Source organism: Perca flavescens, chromosome 1, assembly GCF_004354835.1.
Source record: "Perca flavescens isolate YP-PL-M2 chromosome 1, PFLA_1.0, whole genome shotgun sequence".
NCBI classification, from domain to species: Eukaryota; Metazoa; Chordata; class Actinopteri; order Perciformes; family Percidae; genus Perca; species Perca flavescens.
In genome coordinates, this window is record NC_041331.1 from 26,025,661 (window position 1) to 26,049,950 (window position 24,290).

Consider the following 24,290-nt stretch of genomic DNA (forward strand, 5'->3'; position numbering starts at 1 on the left):
AACAAAGGGCCTTTTTTAAATTTGAATGGGCATTGCAGATCACAACTTTCAGCTTTAATTGACTTTCTTCTTGATGGTAGTGTCAATGATCATCCTCTCTGATAGACTGCAGGGTCTTAAAGCTAAGAGGAAAATGTGGCCGGTGGTACATCAGACACATTATAATTAACCGACGGTGCACTTTAAACAGAAGAGCTTTGAAGTTGATAAAAGCCAGACGTGGCTCTTAACGAAAGGTCAAGCTGAATGTCAAAAGCATATCAAAAAGCATACAGAATGATTACGATCTGTGCCATGATCCAGATCACCGGTGGGTTGCTTGGTATTAAAAATAAATGCGATGAATGCATGCATGGCATTGATGCTTTCAGAATAGAGATGCTCTCTGCCCTCATTGAGAAACTTTAACTTTTCACTAAGTAAGAATGACTGCAATGCATTAAGCTGCACCTTTTTCCCGATGCTTCAGTCCAAAGCCCAGTCTTATCAAAATGTCTTAAATGATTGCCTTTATTTTTCTTATAGAGTTAAGCCCTTCCAGATTTAGTTAAAAGCACATTCTTGTCAGGTGTCTCTTGGATAATTACATTCCATCTAAGTTGTTTTTCTTTCTCCATCCTTAGTACAACAGCAACCACCGTGACTTGAATGCCAAATCTGCGTGGCAGTTGGGCTACACAGGTAAAGGTGTGGTGGTGTCCATCCTGGATGATGGAATAGAGAAGAACCATCCTGACTTGATGCAGAACTACGTAAGTCTAACTCCTAAATAAGCTGAAACATTGTGTTTTCTATGGTAAGGCGGTACACTGCAGCAGCAAACCGAAAGAAGATAAGAACAGAATAAATAGAGCAGATTTCCAATTACAGATAGTGTCGTCTTTGTGGTTGATGGATTTCAAGAGTCAAGACAGATTTTGAGGTTTTTAAATTTGGCAGATTTTTGAATACTGATGATTTACCAAACTGATTTCTGCATCTGACTCTAACAGCTTATCTGCGTCTTTATTTAGGACCCGGATGCTAGCTACGATGTGAATGATGGTGACCCAGATCCTCAGCCTCGATATACACAGCTAAATGACAACAGGTAGAAATCTACAAAAATAACAATTTCATTTCCACTCTTCTCTGTCTTTTGGCCCGTCCTGAAACCACCCACCTGTGTTTTCAGGAGGGAGGAAATTGCACTTGTTCAGTAATTTGTTCACCTCACTTTCTGATAGCTGACATGTAAATAGGGAACAAACAAACCTAACTAAAGGCCAGAGCCTATGGGGTTTGTCCAAGAGATTTAGATTTTCCGCCATTTAGCGGTTTTTACTTTCCAAAAATGGGTATTTACTAAAATAAATCCTGCTCCAAGTTTGTGGATTTGCTCTGGCCTCTTAAGTCACACAGGTGCCATTGGGGCATGTCTACAGTATATCCTGGGTAAGTAGAGTAAATCTACACTATGATTAAGGTAGTATGTGAAGAAAACATCTTTATTGCAGTGGCCTCTGCAGATGGCATTAGGAGTTGTTTACCACCACAGTGATGTCTCACAGAGAATTGATTTGAATTAAGTTCATCAGCATTAATGAAACAGCATAAATCTCTTGGCTCTGGAGGGCCCTTGCTCGTCTTTCTTCATTCCCGCCGCCTGCCTCCCGTCTGACTTTAATTTCTGAATCGCTGTAATCTTCTGTTTGTGGGCCACTGGCCTGAGAGGCTTTTTTATCCTGAGGCTCACCATGATTACTGGTGATGGGCAAGGGAGATAGAAGTTAGGTAGTGATGGAAATCAAACATACCCAACTGAGACAGGGGCCAGGAGCGAGCACCATGAATATGGAAGCCAGAGGGATACAGTCAGAGCTGCGGAATGGCCTAAACATACCGTAATTGTGCCAATGCCAAATCAGCTCCTTAAAGGCTTTGTGGAACATATATAAGTGGAGGCAGATTGTAGAGGGTGTGTAATTGTTTTCATACTCAAAATAGAGAATACTTTTTCAGGGGGCAGAATAGTGCAAACAATACGCCGCTGCTTTCTAACTCAGCCCAAGATTCTGTGCCAGTGCCTCAAACTGTTTTTACCACCACCATCAACACAACCCTAAATGGTGGAATTTCTTGTGGAAGAATGTGAATATCCCTCCAGCTCCACAATCTATGCCAAGGCACGCTTAAGCTCTTCTGGTGGCTCGTAGTGGCCCAGAGCCCAGCTAAGACACTTACTACTGATGTTTCCTTCAATTTGGCTGCACCTCTTTCCAACCCTCGCTCACCTCAGCTCTTATCTCTTGCCACCCAGCTCTCCCTGTCTTGCTTGTGGCAAAACCAATTGAGAGGGAGCATATTTGTGTGTGTGCCTGTTTCTCTTACTTTACAGTAGGTTGGTGCAGGATGCATGTGTAAACAACCTGTGGGCGGGCATGAAAATGCGTAAGGTTGTGTAAGACTGTAAGTGTCTGTTCCTTGCAGAAAGCCCAACTCTGTTCACCTCCATAAGGGAGCCTTTCATTCCCAGCATACGGGAAGCAGTGAGGATAGCTCAGTAGAAATGTGGCCATTCACCCTCATGTTTATCTAAGACAGCATGTGATCTAGAGGTTTCTGATTCCAGGGTTTTCTCTGTCCCCTATCAGGATGGTTTCCAAATGTGCATTTTCTGGATTAAATCTGGCTAAACTAGTATGGAGTTTTTTATTTGAATGCATTGCCTCCTGATTTAGATTAAGGCTAGCTCTCAACATAAACTATAGCAGTCAGAATCACATTATTCAACATGTGCAATGAACATACAGCATTGTCATGCACAGGAAAAACAAGGTATACAAGGGGCAGTGCAGACTGACTGCACTTGTAAATTCAGAAATATTTAATGTACGATGGATGGAGGGACTTATTTAACAGTATTACAAACAGCAGGCTTATTAATTTTCAGCACACCCTACATTAATCTCTCCCTAGACATTTTCTTCATATTCCTCTCTTTATTGTGCTCTACAAACATCGCCGGACCTTTTGTCCTGAAGGCCAGCTCATTAGTAACTGGCAGAACCATTAACAGATTTAAGAATGAGTAGAGCAAAACAGTTGTTTAGATTTACCTTTGAGGTTCAGTGCAGCCCATAGACTAATGAACAACAAACACCACTATTCACATCCCCAAGAGCCCCAATGATTTAAAAAAAAAAAAAAAAAACTTAATTAATGCGAAAGAGAAACACCAAGTGAATGAAAGATGTGTGCCAGATTCTGGTCGAGAAGTGGGTGAAGATAAAAAGATCAATGCAATGTTGTACATCTGTCACAATATTTCATTGCAATGTCAAACTTTTGTAAAAGTTTATGTACAACAAAGGATTTTTAGTAACTTGGTTACTAAAAATCCTTTTGATATAAATGTTAATATGATTTGATTTGGTTTCAAATTTCCAATACCAAAAGCCATAATAAATTAATTGTTTTGTGTTTTTTTTTTTTTTGGTTACATTTCCTTTTAGCCATCTTCTTGTTGTAAAGTCACTAATTTGTATGCATCATAAACTGCAGGAGCCAAATTTAGAACTTATCGTATCGCCTATCACATGTAGCACCTTAGAGGATTGCGGTTTATGCAGCACAAGACAACCTGCAGCATCAGTGACAGATTTTATACAGTATAACAAGACAAAAAGATGCTTTTGTGCCTTTTCTTTTTTTCGTAATGCACAATTGGCCCAGTGCAGGTTGGATGAATACTTTCCCCCGCCTTTTCACTACGTCCGCAGACACATGGTGTCTCTATAAGTTTATTTAAAACTCTCCTGTTCCGTTTTCCAAGAAGTTAATTACTTTTTCAATCAAGGTTTTGTTGAGGATTAGTAAAGACATTATGGTGTTTTAAATAAAAAGCCGGGGCCTGGAGGTTAAATCCAGGTTTGGTTTTCATGTGATTTCAGTCTTGTCAGGAGAGCAGATCAGTAGAAATGTGTGCATACAGACAAATTGAGGACATTCAGTCATGCCTTGCCCTCATTGGCAGAAGCCTTCTCATCCTGTTGACAGATGGACTCACAAAGTCAAGGTTTTTAATTAATTATGGTGCAATTCTACATTTAGTGATTTGTGCTGTAAGTTATTAGTCTGTACCATGGGGGCCATTGCTAAATTTAACAGTTACTAGTTTAATGAAGCATTATAATTGTGTGTGTGTGTGTGTGTGTGTGTGTGTGTGTGTGTGTGTGTGTGTGTGTGTGTGTGTGTGTGTGTGTGTGTGTGTGTGTGTGTGTGTGTGTGTGTGTGTGCGCGCGTGTGCATTACATTACATGCATGCATGAACAATGTCATATAAAGGTAAAGCTAAGAGCAGGTCCAACATTTTATATTTTATAGAAAAAACATTTATTATACTATTTGGAGCTGCTGCTATCTTTTGGTTTGCCTTTAAATTAGAGTCTCCTTTAAGTCATGTTGAATAAATAGTACAGAGCATGCTGCTTTCACAAGGAAATTTCACAAAAGTGTTTGACCCATAGATACACTCTGAACAGTGAGTGGGAGCAGTAAAAGGACATCTTCTTGAATCTATTTTAGCACTCCCGGACAAGTATACTAGTCCTTGCATAATAAGATTCAGAAACTTAGAGCTTCACCTCTGTAACAACATTTGTTGGCTATGAATTAGCCTACCATGTAAGTGACTAATGAATGTGTCAAATGAAGATTTGGAGCAAGGCTCCATTGAACACTGAAGGTATAGGCCCTTGCATGCCCAGCATCCCGTCTCAGACACCTGAGCTGTTCCTTATCATCGGCTGCATCACAAACACGGATGCTGTAGGACATACAACTCCCAAAGTGAACAGGCCTTCACTTCCAGGAATGTCGAGATAAGGTTCTCTGGAAAATTGTCCAGATGACGTGTGTGTGTGTGTGTGTGTGTGTGTGTGTGTGTGTGTGTGTGTGTGTGTGTGTGTGTGTGTGTGTGTGTGTGTGTGTGTGTGTGTGTGTGTGTGTGTGTGTGTGTGTGTGTGTGTGTGTGTGTGTGTGTGTGTGTGTCTGTGTGTGTGTGTGTGTGTGTGTCTGTGTGTGTGTTTACTTTTGTGTCTATAAAGATGTTTTTATTAGCATGCAGCTAGGCCTCTGACTCCATCTAACTGACGTCCTGTGACACATTAGAGACGTGCTGCCAATGTTGACTGTGGCATTGACATTGACCTCCGCCCTCTCAACTCATCAGCGTGTCTAAAGAGATCCCAAGAGGCCAGCAGATGAATTAAAATTCTCTGACCTGTCATTATACATTTGAAAGCAGAAGTCTTAAAGGTTATTAAAAATAGTTAGTCAAATAAATATGGGTTACAGCTTCTGTGACCTCCGACCTCTCTGTTTCGAACAGTTTAAATTGCATTTCAATTTAAGTGATTGATGATGATAATAATAATAATAATAATAATAATAATAATAATAATAATAATAATAATGATGATAATACAATTAAATACTTTTTAATAACTGATTATGGCAGTTTTAGCATGCTACCTTCTGATTAAATGTCCATATCCTTAAAGCAGCTACAGCCTGTTGTGCATGCTAATGAGGTGGTTTGATTCTTGTATTTTTGATTTGGCTGCATACCCGGAGTGCCTAAATGGAAGCCTGCAGGCATAGATTGTTCCTACAGTAATGAATGTCCACTGTTTCTGTTCTTTCCTGATGTGGCACAGTGTTGCCCTGGCTCCAGCATTCCTGTCTGGGAATGGTTGGGCCATGGTTTGAAAGACATTAAGAGTGTGTATCCATCTGGCAGACCAGGGGAATGCACCTGACTGGAATGTGGTGATCAGCCCCTCTGTACCGGCTTCTTGGATCTCTACACTGGAGCTAGATCTTACTATAGAGGCTCAGGCTTAATGAAATACCCATTGTGAAAATAGCAAATCCATCCATCCATCTTCGTCCGCTTATCCGGTATCGGGTCGCGGGGGGAGCAGCTCCAGCAGGGGACCCCAAACTTCCCTTTCCCGAGCAACATTAACCAGTTCCGACTGGGGATCCGGGCGTTCCCAGGCCAGGTTGGAGATATAATCCCTCCACCTAGTCCTGGGTCTTCCCCGAGGCCTCCTCCCAGCTGGACGTTCCTGGAACACCTCCCTAGGGAGGCGCCCAGGGGGCATCCTTACCAGATGCCCGAACCACCTCAACTGGCTCCTTTCGACGCAAAGGAGCAGCGGCTCTACTCCGAGCTCCTCGCGGATGACTGAGCTTCTCACCCTATCTCTAAGGGAGACGCCAGCCACCCTCCTGAGGAAACCCATTTCGGCCGCTTGCACCCTAGTTCTCGTGTGCGATAACCAGTGCGATAAATTGAATGTAATACCGCACCCGCTGCGCCGATTCTCCGACCAATCTCCCGCTCCATTGTCCCCTCACTCGCGAACACAACCCCAAGGTACTTGAACTCCTTCACTTGGGGTAAGGACTCATTCCCTACCTGGAGTAGGCACTCCATCGGTTTCCTGCTGAGAACCATGGCCTCAGATTTAGAGGTGCTGATCCTCATCCCAACTGCTTCACTCTCTGCTGCAAACCGATCTAGTGAGTGCTGAAGGTCACAGGCCGATGATGCCATCAGGACCACATCATCTGCAAAGAGCAGCGATGAGATCCCCAGCCCACCGAACTGCAACCCCTCTCCACCCCGATTACGCCTTGATATCCTGTCCATAAATATTACAAACAGTATTGGTGACAAAGCGCAGCCCTGGCGGAGGCCAACCCTCACCTGAAACGAGTCCGACTTACTGCCGAGAACCCAGACACAGCTCTCACTTTGGTCGTACAGAGATTGGATGGCCCTGAGAAGAGACCCCCTCAACCCATACTCCCGCAGCACCTCCCACAGTATCTCCCGGGGGACACGGTCATACGCCTTTTCCAGATCCACAAAACACATGTAGACTGGTTGGGCATACTCCCAGGCTCCCTCCAGGATCCTTGCGAGAGTGAAGAGCTGGTCCGTTGTTCCACGACCAGGACGGAACCTGCATTGTTCCTCCTCAACCCGAGGTTCGACTATCGGCCGAACCCTCCTTTCCAGCACCTTGGAGTAGACTTTACCTGGGAGGCTGAGAAGTGTGACACCCCTGTAATTGGCACACACCCTCTGGTCCCCCTTTTTTAAAAAGGGGAACCACCACCCCGGTCTGCCACTCCTTTGGCACCGTCCCAGACTTCCACGCAGTGTTGAAGAGGTGTGTCAACCAGGACAGCCCCTCCACACCCAGAGCCTTGAGCATTTCTGGACGGATCTCATCAATCCCAGGGTCTTTGCCACTGTGGAGTTGTTTGACTACATCAGTGACCTCCGCCTGGGAAATTGACAATGATCCCCCATCATCCTCCAGCTCTGCCTCTAACATAGAGGGCGTATTAGTCGGATTCAGGAGTTCCTCAAAGTGCTCCTTCCACCGCTCTATTAACTCCTCAGTTGAGGTCACCAGGGTCCCATCCTTACTGTACACAGCTTGGATGGTTCCCCGCTTCCCCCTCCTGAGGTGGCGAACAGTTTAAAATAGCAAATCTAATTCACAATTTCCAGAGCTGTATAGTAACGAAGTAGAACTACTTCACTACTCTACTTAAGTACTAAAAGGCTGTATCTGTACTCTACTGGAGTATTATTTGTTTCTCCTACTTCCACTTTTACTTGAGTACATATTTTCGATGAGTTTAGTACTTTTACTCCGTGCGTGCTGTAAGGCTGTCTGACGGCTCCAGCGGCATCAGGCCAGCACAGAACATGCAGGTGAATCGTTCCAGTAATCCTACTGCTCCGAATAAGTGACAAAATAACGCCAACATGTTCCTATTTACATGTTGGGATTTATAGAGTCACAGCGTGTACAAAAAACAAGGTAACATGAGACACAGCCGCCTTCTAACTGTAAACAAACCGGGAACTATATTCTCAGGCGGAAGAATATAGTACTTGGGCGGAGTGATATGCTCGCAGCAAGCCTGTCTGAGAATATAGTTCCCGGTTTGTTTACTGTTAGAAGACGGCTGTGTCTCATGTTACGTTGTTTTTTTGTACACGCTGTGACTCTATAAATCACAACATGTAAATAGGAACATGTTGGCGTTATTTTGTCCCTTTTGACACAATTCGGAGCAGTAGGCTAGTTGAACCAGTTACCTGCAGGATCTGTGCTGGGCTAAGCTAATGCTGGAGCCGTCAGACAGAGTTACAGCACGCACGGAGATGAGAAGGTTATGTATCAACTTGTCTTACGCTGGGGGTTACGGTAGGGCTGGGAAAACAATCGATTTGATTTAAAAATCGAGTTGGTAGGTCAAATCGATTCATATTTTCAAAAAATAGATTTTTTAGATTTTTTTTCAATCCAAATACAGTATAAATAATTTGGATGTATAACAATCTTTGTTGCACACTGCACAGTGACTTTTCACTTAGAGAAAGGGTTTGCTTTTGCAATTTTGTTTATGTTGATGCACTTTAATTAAATATAATTAATACAATAAATATATATTTTTAAAATATATTTACAGTTCGCAGTTATTTTGTTTTAAATGGAAGGGGGGCGGGGGGGGGGAATCGACTTGAATCATAAATCAAGTTTTTTATAAAAATATCACCGATTTTTTTAGGGAAATAAGTCGCCCAGCTCTAGGTTACGGTGAATAAGCTAAATTCCCAATAAGTCGGCGTGTTCCTTTAACTATTGTTGCAGCAGAGTAATCTATTCCTGAGTTGTTTGAGTCTGCAGTGAGTACTGAATGTTAACTGTTTGACCCTGTGATGTGAAGCTGCTAGTTTATCTGTATGTTGCTAGCTTGCTAACTTTCCTGTACATCACACATGTTACTAGCTAGTGTGTGGTACGTTTTTGGGGCCTTTAATCGTTACTGTGCTGGAGAAGATGTTCATTTTACTTTCACAGTTATTGTACATTTTATTTCAGTATTTGTTAATATTTGTTATTTTTAATATAATATATTTAATATTTGTTAATTCCTTTGGCTACAGCCTTAGGCTAAACATTTAACATAATATAAACAATATGATATTCAAACTTTTGACTGCTTTCTTTAATAACTAAATAACACAATACTTGTACTTTTACTTTTAGTACTTGAGTAGTACATTTTAAAATAAACTACTTGCAATATTTACAGTGGGGGAAATAAGTATTTGACCCCTTGCTGATTTTGCAGGTTTGCCCACTTACAAAGAATGCAAAAATCTACAATTTTAATCATATGTACATTCTAACAGTGAAAGACAGAATCCCAAAGAAAATTCCAGAAAATCACATCATATGAATTTATTAAAATTGATAACCATCTGATGAGGAAAAACAAGTATTTGACCCCCTGGACAAACAGCATGTTAATATTTTGTAGAAAAGCCATTATTGGCCAGCACAGATGTCAAACGGTTTTTATAGTTGGTGACAAGGTTTGTGCACATTTCGCAGGGATGTTGGCCCACCTCCCTGCAGACAGCCTCCAAATCATTCAGGTTCCGAGGTTGTCGCCTGGCAACTCAATTTTAAGCTCCCTCCAAAGATTTTCAATCGAATTCAGGTCTGGAGACTGGCTAGGCCACTCCAGAACCTTGATGTGCTTCTTCTTCAGCCACTCTTTTGTTGCTTTGGCGGTGTGCTTAGGGTCGTTGTCGTGCTGAAACACCCATCCTCGACCCATCTTCAGCTCTCTCACTGAGGGAAGGACATGTCGGTCCAGAATTCCACGATACATGGCCCCGTCCATCCTCCCCTCAATACGATGGAGTTGTCCCGTCCCCTTGGCTGAAAAGCACCCCCAAAGCATGATGTTGCCACCACCATGCTTGACGGTGGGGATGGTGTTCTTTGGGTTGTACTCTGTGTTCTTTGCCCTCCAAACACGACAAGTTGAAAAGTTCTATTTTGGTCTCATCTGACCACATCACCTTCTTCCAGGCCTCTTCTGAGTCGTCCAGGTGGTGAATGGCGAACTTCATGCGGGCCTGTACATGTTTCTTCTTGAGCAGGGGGACCTTGCGTGCGCTGCAGGATTTCAACCCATGACGGCGTGGTGTGTTACCAACCGTTTCTTTTGTAACTGTGGTCCCAGCTGCCTTCAGTTGATTCATCAGTTCCCCCTTGTGGTTTTGGGATGATTCCTCACCGTTCGCATGATCAGGGACACCCCACGAGGCAAGATCTTGTGTGGAGGCCCAGACCGAGGGAGGTTGGCGGTGGTGTGGTGCTTCTTCCATTTCCTGATAACTGCACCGACAGTTGATCTTTTCTCTCAAGTTGCTTTCCGATTCTCTTGTAGCCCATCCCAGCCTTGTGCAGATCAACAATCTTGTCCCTGATGTCCGTGAAAAGCTCTTTGGTCTTGCCCATGGTGGTGAAGTTGGATGATGGTTGTTTGGGTGTTGACAGGTGTCTTTTATACAGGTAACGAGGTGAGGCAGGTGTATTTGATGTAGATAATTGGTTCGGATTGGGGCTGTGTCTTAAAGAAAGACTAACTGGCTTGTAGGAGCCAGAATACTTGCTGTTTGTCCAGGGGGTCAAATACTTGTTTTTCCTCATCAGATGGTTATCAATTTTAATAAATTCATATGATGTGATTTTCTGGAATTTTCTTTGGGATTCTGTCTTTCACTGTTAGAATGTACATATGATTAAAATTGTAGATTTTTGCATTCTTTGTAAGTTGGCAAACCTGCAAAATCAGCAAGGGGTCAAATACTTATTTCCCCCACTGTAAGTACAAAAAATGTTGAATGCTTTATTACTTCTACTTAAGTGTGATGCTTAAAGAGCACTTCTACTTCTACTCAAGTCACTTTTTTGATAGAGCACTTGTACTTTTACTCAAGTATGGGTCTCTAGTACTTTATACACGTCTGACAATTTCCTGCTATGTGTGACGGTAGTATGTCGTCTTATTTCCCTTGTCTCGAATCAGGCCCTGTAGGCATTCCAAGGTTACTTATGCTAGAAGGCCATAGATGACGTACATAGGTCTCATTGGCTGGATGTTGTCTTTTAGACAAATGGGAATTCAGATTTATTTAAAGGTTTCAAAGCCAAAAACCTGTCTCCACAAGTTTGTTTTGTCTCAGTCTGCAGCTAAATCTCTGTGCAGGAGGGAGTACATTTTCTCACAAGAAACGGTTGTTAGACATATACCCTACCTGTGTTTATATACACAGTAAAATGCTGTGTCATTAGGTGAATGACACTACAAGAAGGATAAGTAGGTTCCTTAAACATACCTCTCACTTTCTCATTCTTCCTATCCAGGCATGGAACACGATGTGCAGGAGAAGTGGCAGCAGTAGCCAACAATGGGATCTGTGGAGTCGGTGTGGCCTACAATGCCAAGATTGGGGGTAAGGTCAAATAAAAACGTGGATGATTGATTTGATCTCAAAGAGGCGAGTTTCATCTCAGTTTTCTTTTTGACTGCCAGAATAGTTAAAGTACTTGTTCTGCAGCGCCAGTGTTATCTTCAGTCCATTTCCCAGGCACAGCATGTCACTGAGTCTTTCTGAGCATCACCACAGTTGTGATGTGGATTGCCAATTCACCGTAACAGTATTGGTTTTCCATGGAGGGGCAGTATTGAAAAAGCACAGTGGTATGCAGTTTCTGAAATGATTTGGGAATCTGTGTTAAATTGATGTAAAATGTACTGCTCTCGGCTTGTATACAAGTTAAACCAAAAATGGCTGATATAACTTACTTTTAATGTTATATCTACTGTAAATCGGTGTAGACAAAACATTATATATACCCTTCAATGCACAGTACAACATGTACCGGATAGACTGCTAACTCAATGCATTTGGTTGTGCTGGTGGTGTCACTAAAGAAGTTAGTGAAGTTTTTTTTTTAAGATTATTTTTTGGGCATTTTAGACCTTTAATTCCACAGGACAGATGAAGACATGAAAGGGGAGAGAGAAAGGGAATGACATGCAGCAAAGGGCTGCAGGTCGGAGTCGAACCCACGGCTGCTGCGTCGAGGAGTAGACCTCTATATATGTGCGCCTGCTCTACCAACTGAGCTAACCCCACCACGAAAACCCTTTTTTTATAGGAAGGCAAAACGCCCACTGTTAGATTTGTTTTGAAGCCATGTCAGATGGGCTGAAGTCAGATCGTCAAAATACATTTGCCAGGGTCTCGTTGAGACCCCGCCATGATGTCAGTTTCCGCTGCTCCTGAGAGACACATGCTTGATACTTGATTGTGTCACTCAAGCCAATGAAATGTCATCACCCAGTGTCTGTCACCCCAATTACAGTATGTGCATGCAGAGGGTTGGCAAACTTCACCTTCCCCTATTTTTGTTCAAGCAGGTGTCCCCAATGAAATAAAGACCAAATAAACATTTGTGTCTGTCGACAGACTGTGAACCAGCATTTATCAAGCAAAATGCCAAAAATGTTCTGGCTTCTCAAGTGTGAGGATTTGCTGCTCTAGAAAATTGTAAATTACATTTTTTACTGTTATCTACACTAGATTTTCTCGATTAACGATTTATCCATTAACCCAGAAATGAATGTCAGATTCATTGATAATGAAATTTAGCCTGGATGCCAGCCGAACTTAGCCCCGCCCACAACATTCGAGGTCGGCAAGTTCACATTCTAACTAGAATCTGAGTAGGACCACGTCAGGCTAAATTAATTTAGTAGTTAGAGTGCAAATGGGGCTATGGAGGGGGAAAGAGATCTCAGCTGAACTAACAAGCCTGTTTACTGTTTACTTCATTATTCACTCACTGTGTACTTCTAATTTGCTACCTTGTTTTTCAGTAAGCGTACATTTCTGGTGTCAAGGTGTGAATCTACTAAGCACATAGGACATGGATGGAGAAGAAAACTCTTACAGCGGGCATTTGGCCTTGTTGACTTCAGTGCCACAATTAATGGCACTATTAATGGAGAACATAATTAAAAAATGATACTAACCGTTTAAGATTATTTTTCTGTCAGGGACAAAAAATGGAGTGTGCGAGAGTGGCAAAAGAAAAGAAAACCTGATGGGTTGTTTTGTTTCTGCCTACAGGGAGGGAGCAGTTTTTTTTGTTTGTTCCCATTCTTTAATAGAAGCTTTTTGATATTTAAAAAACAACAAAGTAGATATGTATGAGAACGAGGCGGCACAGTGTTGTGAAAACCTTCCCATGTGCCTTTCCATCAGTAGAACTCGAAGGCTGTGGACCTTAGCTAAAGCAAGAAAGAAGTGCAACATTTTATTGCATATGAGATTAGTTTACGAACATTGTAAGACTGATTTCTAATGTCTGAATCCTGTTTTGAACCATAATTTATGATTTTAAAAACTTACTTCCAACATTTCAAATATTTGTAATTGTAATAATGTCTTGTAATCCAAAGCTAAATGTACTTGAGCTTTAATATCATCAGAGTTAATGAGCAACTCGTAATACTGTACGTTGCATTTACACACAAAAAAACGAATTGAACCGTGATGCATTTTCAACCTTGGTCTCTGGTTTTTGGGATAGATGGTTATTTTGGATGGGTACGGAAGATACTTGAGTCTCCTCAGCGAATCACATTGCCCCCTCACAAAAGTGAAGGCTGCCATGGAAACACTAGCAGTCCAGTGCTTGTTTGATGCTTTTGGAGGACTTCAAAGAGCCAGCGGTTGGTTACTCTAACCCATATCGAGCAGCATGAAGTAACCTGAGCTGCAGTGCATCAAAGGGGGAAATTAGTTTGTTTTTTAGGGGTCTTTTTCTCACCTCTCTCTCTCTCTGGAGGAACGTTAGGACAGCCACCTCACTCTCTTTATGCCTTTCCTCCACTGTTGTGTTTATGTTTTATCTCTGGTATAGCACTTCAATAATGATCACTGAGCTCAATGAACATTGGCTGAGTTGTTAACTAATTAAAGTCTGATTCAATTTGCACTCAGGCAGTTACATAAATTTCATCCAGACACGTAGAGGAAGACAACTAATGTTGTCTTTCATCCTTTTATCTGAATTTTCTGTCTCATAAGTCTGCTGCACACTTGAGCAGGCAGTTCACCCACATTGCAATTGCTTTAGCTCCATTTCTGTTTTTTTCAAACCAGCTCAAGACCCAAAGCAAATCAATAGAGATGGTGTTGATTTACATGGTGTGGTCCATAACAACGTCACAGGGGATGCACAAATAACGAACACCAGCAGCATGTGCTGCACCGTACAAATGCACACCATTGCAAACAATCGTGTATGCACATCAAACATCACCACGGCAGCATTGCTTTGTCCCTACACATGCTAAACCTAGCTGAACATGAGCACACAGTCAGGTACAACTACAGCGCTAATACACCATGAACTAAGGCGCTGAGCTGCAGACTAGAGGAACAGGATCCTGCAAGATTGTCATCACTTGCAACATTTTTGATGCATGTTTCAGTGCATGTGGTAAAGAACTCCACAGATTTAGCATTGCGCTCTTATAACGTTGTTGCATACATAATGGTCATTTATAAAAAATAAAAAAAATTGTCAAAATTTGATGCAAGAGATTCACTTTATTCTTTCTTGTCAAAACCTGGCACCTACGTTCCCCAAAGTGCAACTCAACCGTTCGGTTGGAGATATGGGTGTGTTGGTAATGTAGCCTCGAGCTGCTAGCCATTTGCCTCACATCACTTTGGTTGGTTTATTAGGTATTCAATTTCATATAAACTATTACTTACTAAATAGTGTGTATGTACTAAGAAAACCTTTCTGTTTTGTCACGTGGTGTGCATCTGTATGTGTTGTGTGCATGTGCGAACGTGGATGCAGGTGTGCGTATGCTGGACGGCGAGGTGACTGACATGGTGGAGGCCCAGTCCCTCAGTCTGAATCCCCAACACATCGACATCTACAGCGCCAGCTGGGGCCCAGAGGATGATGGCAAAACTGTCGACGGACCTGCCAAACTCGCCAAAGAAGCTTTTCTGCGTGGAGTTACAGAGGTGTGTGTGTGTGTGTGTGTGTGTGTGTGTGTGTGTGTGTGTGTGTGTGTGTGTGTGTGTGTGTGTGTGTGTGTGTGTGTGTGTGTGTGTGTGTGTGTGTGTGTGTGTGTGTGTGTGAGATAGAAATTATTTACTGCCTGTGCGTGGCTTCCTTTCAGCAGTCAGTAATTGAACTATTCAAGCATGAGAGAACACAAGCGGAAAGAACAAAGCAATTTTTGACCCCGACTATTATGAATAGAAGGGAATGTCCTCTAAAAGCCACCAGGGAGGGAAATCTTGGAAAATAAATAGAAGCAGCACTGACAGAAATTAAGTATGAAAAGTTTTTCTTTGAATGTTTATTGTTAGTTGAAGGGCACTTCTTAAACTGCCAGCTCATCTTTGATCTTTCAGCTCTGTCTGTTGCCATGTGGTCTCTTAAAGCGTGAATAAAAAAAAAAAGAAATTGTAATAATCAAGGTTTTTTTGTTGTTGAAATTTTAATCAAACCGTTACTGGAGCTTTGAATTACTTGACAAGCATTTCTAATCAAAGGCTTCCAAACAGAGATTTTAACGGGAGTAATTTAAAAAAATAGTCTGTCAGCATTTAACAACATGGCAATCTGAATATTAACTAAAAAGAAACTAACGCTATCATGTAACCAGTCCTGTTGATGATGGAAGCGCTTGTTTAAATGCATGGGAACGTATCAGATATTAACTGTAAAATGAACAAGTCAACAGATTAATAAGCATACAGATCACACCCCAGGCTCTTACATTTGCACTCCATGAATACACACATCCATCCAGCTTACACTGACTCTTGTTATAGAGCAATAGGATTCAAGACATGTTCCATAAAGCTGATTGGAACCACTGACACTGACTACTAAGATAATTGCCACAGTGACTGCCGTCAGATGGTGGTGTGGGTGGTGCATAGCTGGGTTTGATCAATGCCGAGAGAGATGGTTCCACTCAATACAATAAAGCGTCTCTTAGATGAAAATTATTTCACTTCAAAGGCTGAGAGGTTGGATGATTTATCACAATGAGCTGTTGTCATAAAGTGCCTTTTTGTTTTGCTTTGCTGTCATGCGATATTTAGCTCTTTTTAATTTACTGAGTGACCACCCCGGCCTCTGTGATGTACAGTATGCTGCGTTTTTAATAGGCCCTTTTTGAAATGAGCCCTGCAATGAATTTGCCCTGCTATAATTGGAATTCCTATTAAAACCTGAATGGGATTTTGTTATTTTCTGGTTCGTGGTGGTCCAAGGCATTAATGATGAATGAAAGGGTCTGTGGTCATTTTTTTTTCTTCTTCTTTCTTTTCTGTTTGTCTGAATGTACTGTATGATCTCCAGGGTCGTAGTGGTTTGGGCTCCATCTTTGTGTGGGCTTCTGGGAACGGAGGGAGGGAGAAGGACAGTTGTAACTGCGACGGCTACACCAACAGCATCTACACCCTGTCCATCAGCAGCTCCACCCAGAACGGCAACGTCCCCTGGTACAGCGAGGCTTGTTCCTCCACCCTCGCCACCACCTACAGCTCTGGGAACCTCAACGAGAAACAGATAGTGAGTTGTGTCTTTCCCTCATTCTCTTCCTCTCCTTGTGTCCCTCACGTTATCCGAGAATCTGCTTCCACGTCTGTGGTAATAAAGGTAGGATATTTATTTCCAAGGTGAAGTTTACTTGATCCACAGCTTCCTTATAGCTGCTGCAATGTTTGAATGACAAACACTTATCCAGGCTGCATCCTGGATAAGGTCAGGGTTAACTGTTACTCTAAATGACATGTAGGTATAAATGTGAGCCCTGTGATAGTCTGGCGACCTGTCCAGGGTGTACCCCGCCTCTCGTCCAGTGACAGCTGGGATCGGCTTTAGCTCCCTCGCGACCCTGAATAGGTTAAGCAGTTACAGATAATGGATGATTAATTGATTATCAAAATAGCTGCAGATTAGTTTTTATGTAATATGTGATTAGTTGAGTAATTGTTTCAGCTCCATACACACAACACCTTCTGCAGCTTTATTCTGAACCTGCTGTCTGAACCACAGCATGACTTTCTCATTTTTTTTCCTTCTTTTCTTCTTCTCCATCCATTCAGTCTTGGACCATTAAAACTATTATGAATAGTGTACGGCTGAAACTCCGCCTGACAATCTGTTGCTGCTTAATATTCTTGTCACAAACACAAAATCACACGCACACGTTCAGCCTTTCTTTCTCTAGCATACAGTCTAGCAGCCAGGCCAACTGGACAGACAGCTTATGGCATCTCCCTGACATGTGGCTGGTCCCTTAATGCCTCATTTAATTGTGCTGTCACTCTCATGAACGCGGGAATGAAGAGATGTAGTAGAGAATAGAGGGTGGGACCTCTCGGGTTATGCAGGAGTGAATATCTTAATGTCTGTTTAGGGATTTTTTTTTCACTTATATTATCCTTCTCTTTCGATTTAAGCTAAGGGGGATATGGGACACTCCTGAATGCATAATTGTCAGTCAAGTCAGTTCTGCCAGTGCATTCATTATTCAGTTTAGTCCATTAAAAGATCAGTTTTTTGGAGTCTGCATTGGTCAGCACATAGAGCAGATTTTTGATTCTGACTGCTTTTGTATTCTTATTCAGTTACATAGATTGACCTCCCCATTTACCATTCTATCGTGGGTGACTGGGGGCGTTTTGTGAAGCAGTGTTTTGTAACCTTTATCCTTCTCGAGATCTGAAGTACAAACATGATGGTTCTGCACCGCCTTGCTTTGTATTCATGCAGCTGCAGAAATTCACTACTTGCAGCTGCCCAGTTCAACCACAGCCATCTGCTGTGGGCCATCGAGGAAATTTTCTATTGAAGCATTTGACCTTAAGAGTCTTGCTCAAAGACACCTGACTGGTAGTAGTTGAGAGAGGGTGAGCATAATTTATACGATTTCCCTGCTTTGATTTTCCAGCGGGTCCAGGACGCTGTGCTGAGGACTTTTTGCTTTTGAGTTCCCGCTTCTATAACAGTTTCTGCCTCCAGCAAATAAGTATGATGTAGTAAGAGAGGACAATAAGGTTTTTTGCTCGCTTAAAGGATGCAAATTCCAAGTTATCAGGTGACAAGATTTTAAATATCTTGTCAATATATTTTTTAAAGTCAAGGCACAAGAGCAGTTTTGGTAAACGTTGACAGGATTTGTTATACTGTGTGAGGACAGAGTTATAAAACTGAATTGGAAGAATAATTTTCCTAATAAATTTCCAAGTTTTTGTTGGAGCTGTTTATTTCAGCTTTACCGTGTTCCTCTTCCATAGGTGACGACAGATCTCAAATCAAAATGCACAGACTCTCACACAGGCACGTCTGCCTCCGCTCCGCTGGCTGCTGGGATCATCGCTCTTGCCCTTGAGGCCAAGTAAGTGCTGAGCCCCATTTTTCAGAGTTTTACCAAGCCTTGCACTTCTCTTCATCTTTACAGCCTCATTCTAACCTTACCCATCTGCATATTTCCCTGACTTTTGTTGATTAAAACAATTTTAATACTATTAAAAAGCAAAGCGTTAAAAATATAATTTGTATAGAACAAACTCTTGATTAGTCTGTGCTGTAATTATTCTAGAGTTCAGAACCTGCGTGTACTTTAAAATATTCAGAAAGCTAAATTAGTTTGAATGAATGCGCCAAACTTGTTTTAAATTGGTCGTTTAGTCTCAACAGGTAAAATAATTTTCTGTTTTTTTGGCACAGACTAGCATGTTAATGCATCAATTCTGCTTGATTGTTCCATTTTATGAACTACTTTTTAACCCCTCTGCCTAACAGACTTTTACAGTGCATTTACAAAAATAGCGCTAATCATTCTTATCCAGTCACGCAGCACTAATGGAGGGACAAACAGTCCTGAAAGGGACTAATTATTCTTGTGGAAAAACAGAGTGAGGTGATAGAATAGGATTGCAATGAGGAACAGATGAGAAAGTGATTGAGCAAAGTTACTAATCCACAATACAAATTACACATTTAAAGTTGACCTACTGTAACCCTTTTTTGTCCATTCAAACCTGGGAGCTGCTGTTTGACCTGTTGAGTGCCTAAAGCCAGTCTTTGTGTGTGTGTGTGTGTGTGTGTGTGTGTGTGTGTGTGTGTGTGTGTGTGTGTGTGTGTGTGTGTGTGTGTGTGTGTGTGTGTGTGTGTGTGTGTGTGTGTGTGTGTGTGTGTGTGTGTGTGTGTGTGTGTGTGTTCCAGTAAAAACCTGACTTGGAGGGACATGCAACATCTGGTTGTACGAACTTCTCACCCTGCCCACCTGCTCACCAACGACTGGAGAACCAATGGTGTTGGGCGCAAAGGTACAGCAACTCCTTCCAAGTTCTTTTCTGCCCTCTGCAGTTTGCAGATGCCTTTGAGGCTCATTAACTCGTTATGCATCTATTAAACCACATTGTAATGAGATGCAAGGCCCTGGAATTGGTTGTGTGAAAGCTTAAAATGGGATACACACTGTAGCTTGTCTATGACGTTGGAGCTGGGAGAGGATGCTGCTCTCAGCAGGCCAACATTCATGTGTCTGTTTCCTTTTTCTCTCTTGGTCTTTGCAGTTAGTCATTCATATGGATACGGTCTACTTGATGCCAGTGCAATTGTTGCGCTGGCAGAAACGTGGACCAGTGTGAGGCCACAGCGGAAATGTGTGATCACCATGGTCTTTGAGCCAAGGTTAGTACACTACGCACACACACACAGCTCTCTGAATTTATCTCAACACCCTGATTACAAGTGTCTACACATATTACAGCTGCCAAATAAAATCTAGTTCAAACTAATGAGAAGTAACTGGTAATTTGTTTGAATTAATTTAATGCTACCCACACCACCTAAACCTTAACAACATTTTAGTATTAATGTTGTTCCGTTCATTCAAAGGTGCCTCCGCTGCCTCACTTGAGTGACAAGTCAACGTTATTGTAAGGCAGTTGTATTTTACAAACTCAGCAAACGGTCTTACCTTTACTCATAATGTTTTCATCTGTGTCAAAACGAAAATCTTTACTCACTTTACTTCTCAGATGGTTGGTGTCATGATTATCTGTTCAGTACTGCTGGCTGGTTTTCTCCATTTTGTGTTAACAAAGAAAACAGGGTTTACGGATAAAGCAGCCAGGCAGTCACTGGATCATTGCAGGTCGAATATTAAATTTTTAAAATATATTTTATAATAAAGTGTCAGCTCTAACATACAGTATATAATTAATATCTTTACTGATTTTACACACACAGCAATTTACTTGCCACGTGGAGTACTAGTTAGCATTTAAAAGCAGCTGTTTAAAGCCCTCTCTGGCTCTGGAGGTAGCTTTTTTAAACTTTGAAAAATAACCCTGAAGTCAGGATATCTCCTGTTGATCTTAATCTGTGTCATGTGAATCCTCAAGCTTTATGGAAATGCAACACTAAATCACTGGAGTACCCCTTTTACCAGAAAAGTGCCTCACTGGCATTCAGAATTAGTTTTACAGGAGTGTCCTGGCTAAGATTGCAGCAGCACATAGAGCACAGAGGTAAATAACCATATGATAAAACAGATAAAACATGAAGGGATGAATGATTGAGTGATTGGAGAAATAATTGCATACTGATACAATAATAGTAGTCAATATACCATTACAATAAATAGCAGAACAGATACACAATAAATACATTGTTATATACATTGTTTTGACGTAAACTCAGCGTGATTCATCATTATGATGAGATAAACCTTGATGTTTGAGCCACGGTGAGCGATAAGAGACATTGACATTAAACTGGTCTGTAACAGAATGCAGGTGTAGGAGATGCTTCTGTATAACTGAGTCGTCATGCTTTGCTGCAGTGACACGTTGTGTCTTTATCTGCAGCTTGGCCCATTGAAATGCTGTGTGTGTGTGTGTGTGTGTGTGTGTGTGTGTGTGTGTGTGTGTGTGTGTGTGTGTGTGTGTGTGTGTGTGTGTGTGTGTGTGTGTGTGTGTGTGTGTGTGTGTGTGTGTGTGTGTGTGTGTGTGTGTGTGTGTGTGTGTGTGTGTGTGTGTGCCCCAGGCGCTCGGCTTGAGAGGGAGCATTTAAAAGAGAAATAATAATTTGTCAATTCATGTGTTGCTTTTGCTGTTAAGCCTATATTTCTCCTCAGCCATTTAATTCCTTCCTTTCCTGGTGTCACAGTCTAAACACAGCTTGACATCTCCTCTTCATTATGCGCTCCCTGTCACTTCCCTCGCCCGGTTCGAGGATTCTCTCTCTTTTACTGTTGTCTCTTTTACGGCTATGAGGTGCTCAGAGCAGATGGTTCGAGCGTCTGGGAGCAGCAGTCAAGGCAGGTTATTCAATTTACAATTTAGGTGTTTAGCTGGCTCACTTATCCAGAGTGTCTTGAAATAAGTCGGCAGGTAGGGGTTCAGTGTCTCTCTCACTGTCCATTATATCCAGTGATTACATCTAACAGAATCATGACAGTATGATCATTTGCAGAGTTTGCAGATCACTGATTTTTTTGTTGTTGGTTGCCTAACATTTGGAAAATGGATTGTTCCTTAAAGCATAAAGTCATTGCAGGAAAGCATAAAAATAAAATAAAAATTCTTTTATACTGATAAAAAGAGCCAAACTTGATCATTTGCTCTCATTTACTCATTGATTTTTCATGGTTTGTAGGTTTATAGCATATACCTCCTTTTATCTTTCTGTGTGTATGTGCTTGTAAAAAACAGATGCCATGCCTGCGACAGCACCACAAATTTTGCTTCTCCCAGATCTTAAATCCCAGACTGCATTGGGCAAATGGCAATGATAAACAAAGTTCAGAAGCCATTTGTATAAATTTCCATTTTCTTCTCTCGTGTTTTCTGACTCCACCTAGATGCCCCACAAAATACCCCAAACATGCACATGTTGAAGTGCTGCATTACTACCAATTTGCATCACAACAATAATGTGGCCAGTCACTTTATGACTCGTTGGCGTCTAATGTAGAAAAGTGGTGTATATTAGCCTTTTGGACTATTCCCATATCAGGCGTTTATGTAGTCCTTTAATGCGCTCTTTATCCAATTGAACCTAGAGGGACTGTGTCTTAAAACAGCGTCTCAGTTCCGTGATCACACCACCTTGTGTCAGTAAAACCCTGAGTCTTCTTCCTCCTCAGAATTGTTGTGGATGTGTGTATCTCCTAAGCGAGGGAGTTAAAAGAAGCGGCTGCTTTACTTCCATAGAGGACCTTGGTGCTACAGGTTGCGAGAAACTAATCCTGTTCAAGGCCACAAGCTCTTCACCCTCTGCAGGCTTTCACTCTGGCCGCGAGCCAAATGTCACACTCACCCAGTTATCTGGAGTGTAGCTTATCCCAAGTTCAGAACAAGCCAGTAATGATCTCAGCAGCAAACAACCTACAACTAATACCCACCGCTGTGTCCATGTGTCTTCTTTGTGTCGTTTCTCATGTTTGACAGGAACATTGGCAGCCATTTGTTGATTAACAAGACTGTGGATGCCTGCATCGGGACAGACAGCTACGTGACTTCCTTAGAGCACGTTCAGGCGCGGCTCACCCTGTCCTACAACCGCAGGGGAAACCTGGCAATCCACCTCATTAGTCCTCCCGGCACACGCTCCACTCTGCTCCACCCCAGGTACAAGCACTCAAGTACGCTTACGCACAGACAATACAGTACAAGTTGGTAAACACAAACTGTTTACACTCCTTGCTTGTGGTTTTCCTGCAGGCCTCATGACTACTCATCAGAGGGGTTTAACGACTGGGCTTTCATGACCACCCACTCCTGGGACGAGAACCCCACCGGGGCGTGGACACTGGAGATTGAGAACGTGGCTGGTGCCAGTGACTATGGTAAAGTGTCTCTGTTGTTGAGAGATTCAAGAATGGAACATTTTGGGTGGATTTGTCTGCATGTTTGTGTTCATATCTGGAATTTGGTGCTGTCCAAGTTTATGTCTTGAATGTCTTTTGGCCATATTTGATATAGGGTTATTTTCATTATTTATTGATTGATTAATTCTTAAATTTGTTGACTTCTTTCCAGATTAAGTGGCTAATTGTTGTTGGGTTTTTTTTCACTAAAATGTCTGAAAATAGTAAAAATATGCCCATTACAAGTCTCAAATACACATCTTCATATAACTTTTTTGCTGTTTGTTCTGATCAACAGTCTGAAAGATATTAAAATTAAAATTATATTGAACAAGGAAAAGCCGTAAATCATCACTACTGGAAAAATAACTTTCAATAGGACGAATCTTTCTAATCTTAACTTCAGCAGTTGTTTTTTTTTGGCATTCTTGCCTTTATTTAATAGTGACTTCAGAGATACTGACAGGAAACATGGGGGAAGTGAGGCAACAAGCGGATTTATACAAGCGGCGTTGCGGTCACGTGTTGCTAAACCACGAGGGTGGCATGGAATGACCTTACATGAATGTTAATCAACACGCGCATTAATCTGTTGAGTCTAGAGTTCAGCTCAATGGTTAAGGATTCAGTGCCAGGAGATCAAGTGGCTCCTGTATCCAAAGTGCCTGTGCATTTGTTCTCTTTATAGGAGCTGTGAAGCTAACTTTGTACAGCTCTGCAGCAATCAGTTTTTTTTTTTTTTTTTTATAGTAGGGAGCACGATAAAGCAGTGAAGTTAATACTTCACTCTTTCTGTTTGCGCTTGTATCATCTACCCACAACAGTCTGCATCTGGACTTATCGTGTCCACCCACAACATGGTATTCAGAAATCAAGAAAACCCCAGAAAACAGATGAGGGATGCACCGATCCGACTTTTTCAGTCCCGATACCAGGGCTTTATGTATCTGTCGATACCCGATACCGATCCGATACCGTTGCTGAATTAATAATAAACTGTATACCTTCCACCTTGTACCTTCCTTCAGCATGTGGAAGAGACTAAAGGCACCAGACTTTCCTAACTAAACATTACTTTCCTAACTAAGACAAAATAACATAGATGTAATGTATTGAATTCTTATTTATTTGTTATTTAAAAAACAATTCTGCTTTCAAATCAAAAATATAATGTAATCAAACTTCTTAAAATAAATTTAAATGAATAACAATAATGGGCCTTCAATAATGGGCCACCTTTATATAGGTTTGTAATGACTTATTCTACTGTCAGGAGTACATAGAATATCACAAAAACATGTTAATGTCATCGTGTTTACTAAAAGCTTTGATTACTAAAGGGTTTGGCTCCACGACATAATACAATAACTTTATATGAAGGAGAATACATGAAACAGTTACAGAAACTAAACTAT

At 41.7% G+C, this 24,290-nt stretch overlaps 1 protein-coding gene across 2 annotated transcripts in view; it reads left to right on the forward strand.

Moving 5' to 3' along the window:
* The window catches only part of furina (furin (paired basic amino acid cleaving enzyme) a), a 77,967-nt gene that overhangs the window by 48,700 nt on the left and 4,977 nt on the right, over positions 1 to 24,290 (forward strand). For both annotated transcript variants that reach the window (XM_028575945.1, XM_028575954.1), the window contains exons 5-14: positions 624 to 752; positions 1,014 to 1,090; positions 11,301 to 11,389; positions 14,820 to 14,992; positions 16,347 to 16,559; positions 18,290 to 18,390; positions 19,221 to 19,324; positions 19,574 to 19,691; positions 22,457 to 22,636; positions 22,730 to 22,854. In XM_028575945.1, coding sequence (XP_028431746.1) covers positions 624 to 752; positions 1,014 to 1,090; positions 11,301 to 11,389; positions 14,820 to 14,992; positions 16,347 to 16,559; positions 18,290 to 18,390; positions 19,221 to 19,324; positions 19,574 to 19,691; positions 22,457 to 22,636; positions 22,730 to 22,854 — 1,309 coding nt within the window. The remainder of the gene's footprint in view (positions 1 to 623; positions 753 to 1,013; positions 1,091 to 11,300; positions 11,390 to 14,819; positions 14,993 to 16,346; positions 16,560 to 18,289; positions 18,391 to 19,220; positions 19,325 to 19,573; positions 19,692 to 22,456; positions 22,637 to 22,729; positions 22,855 to 24,290) is intronic.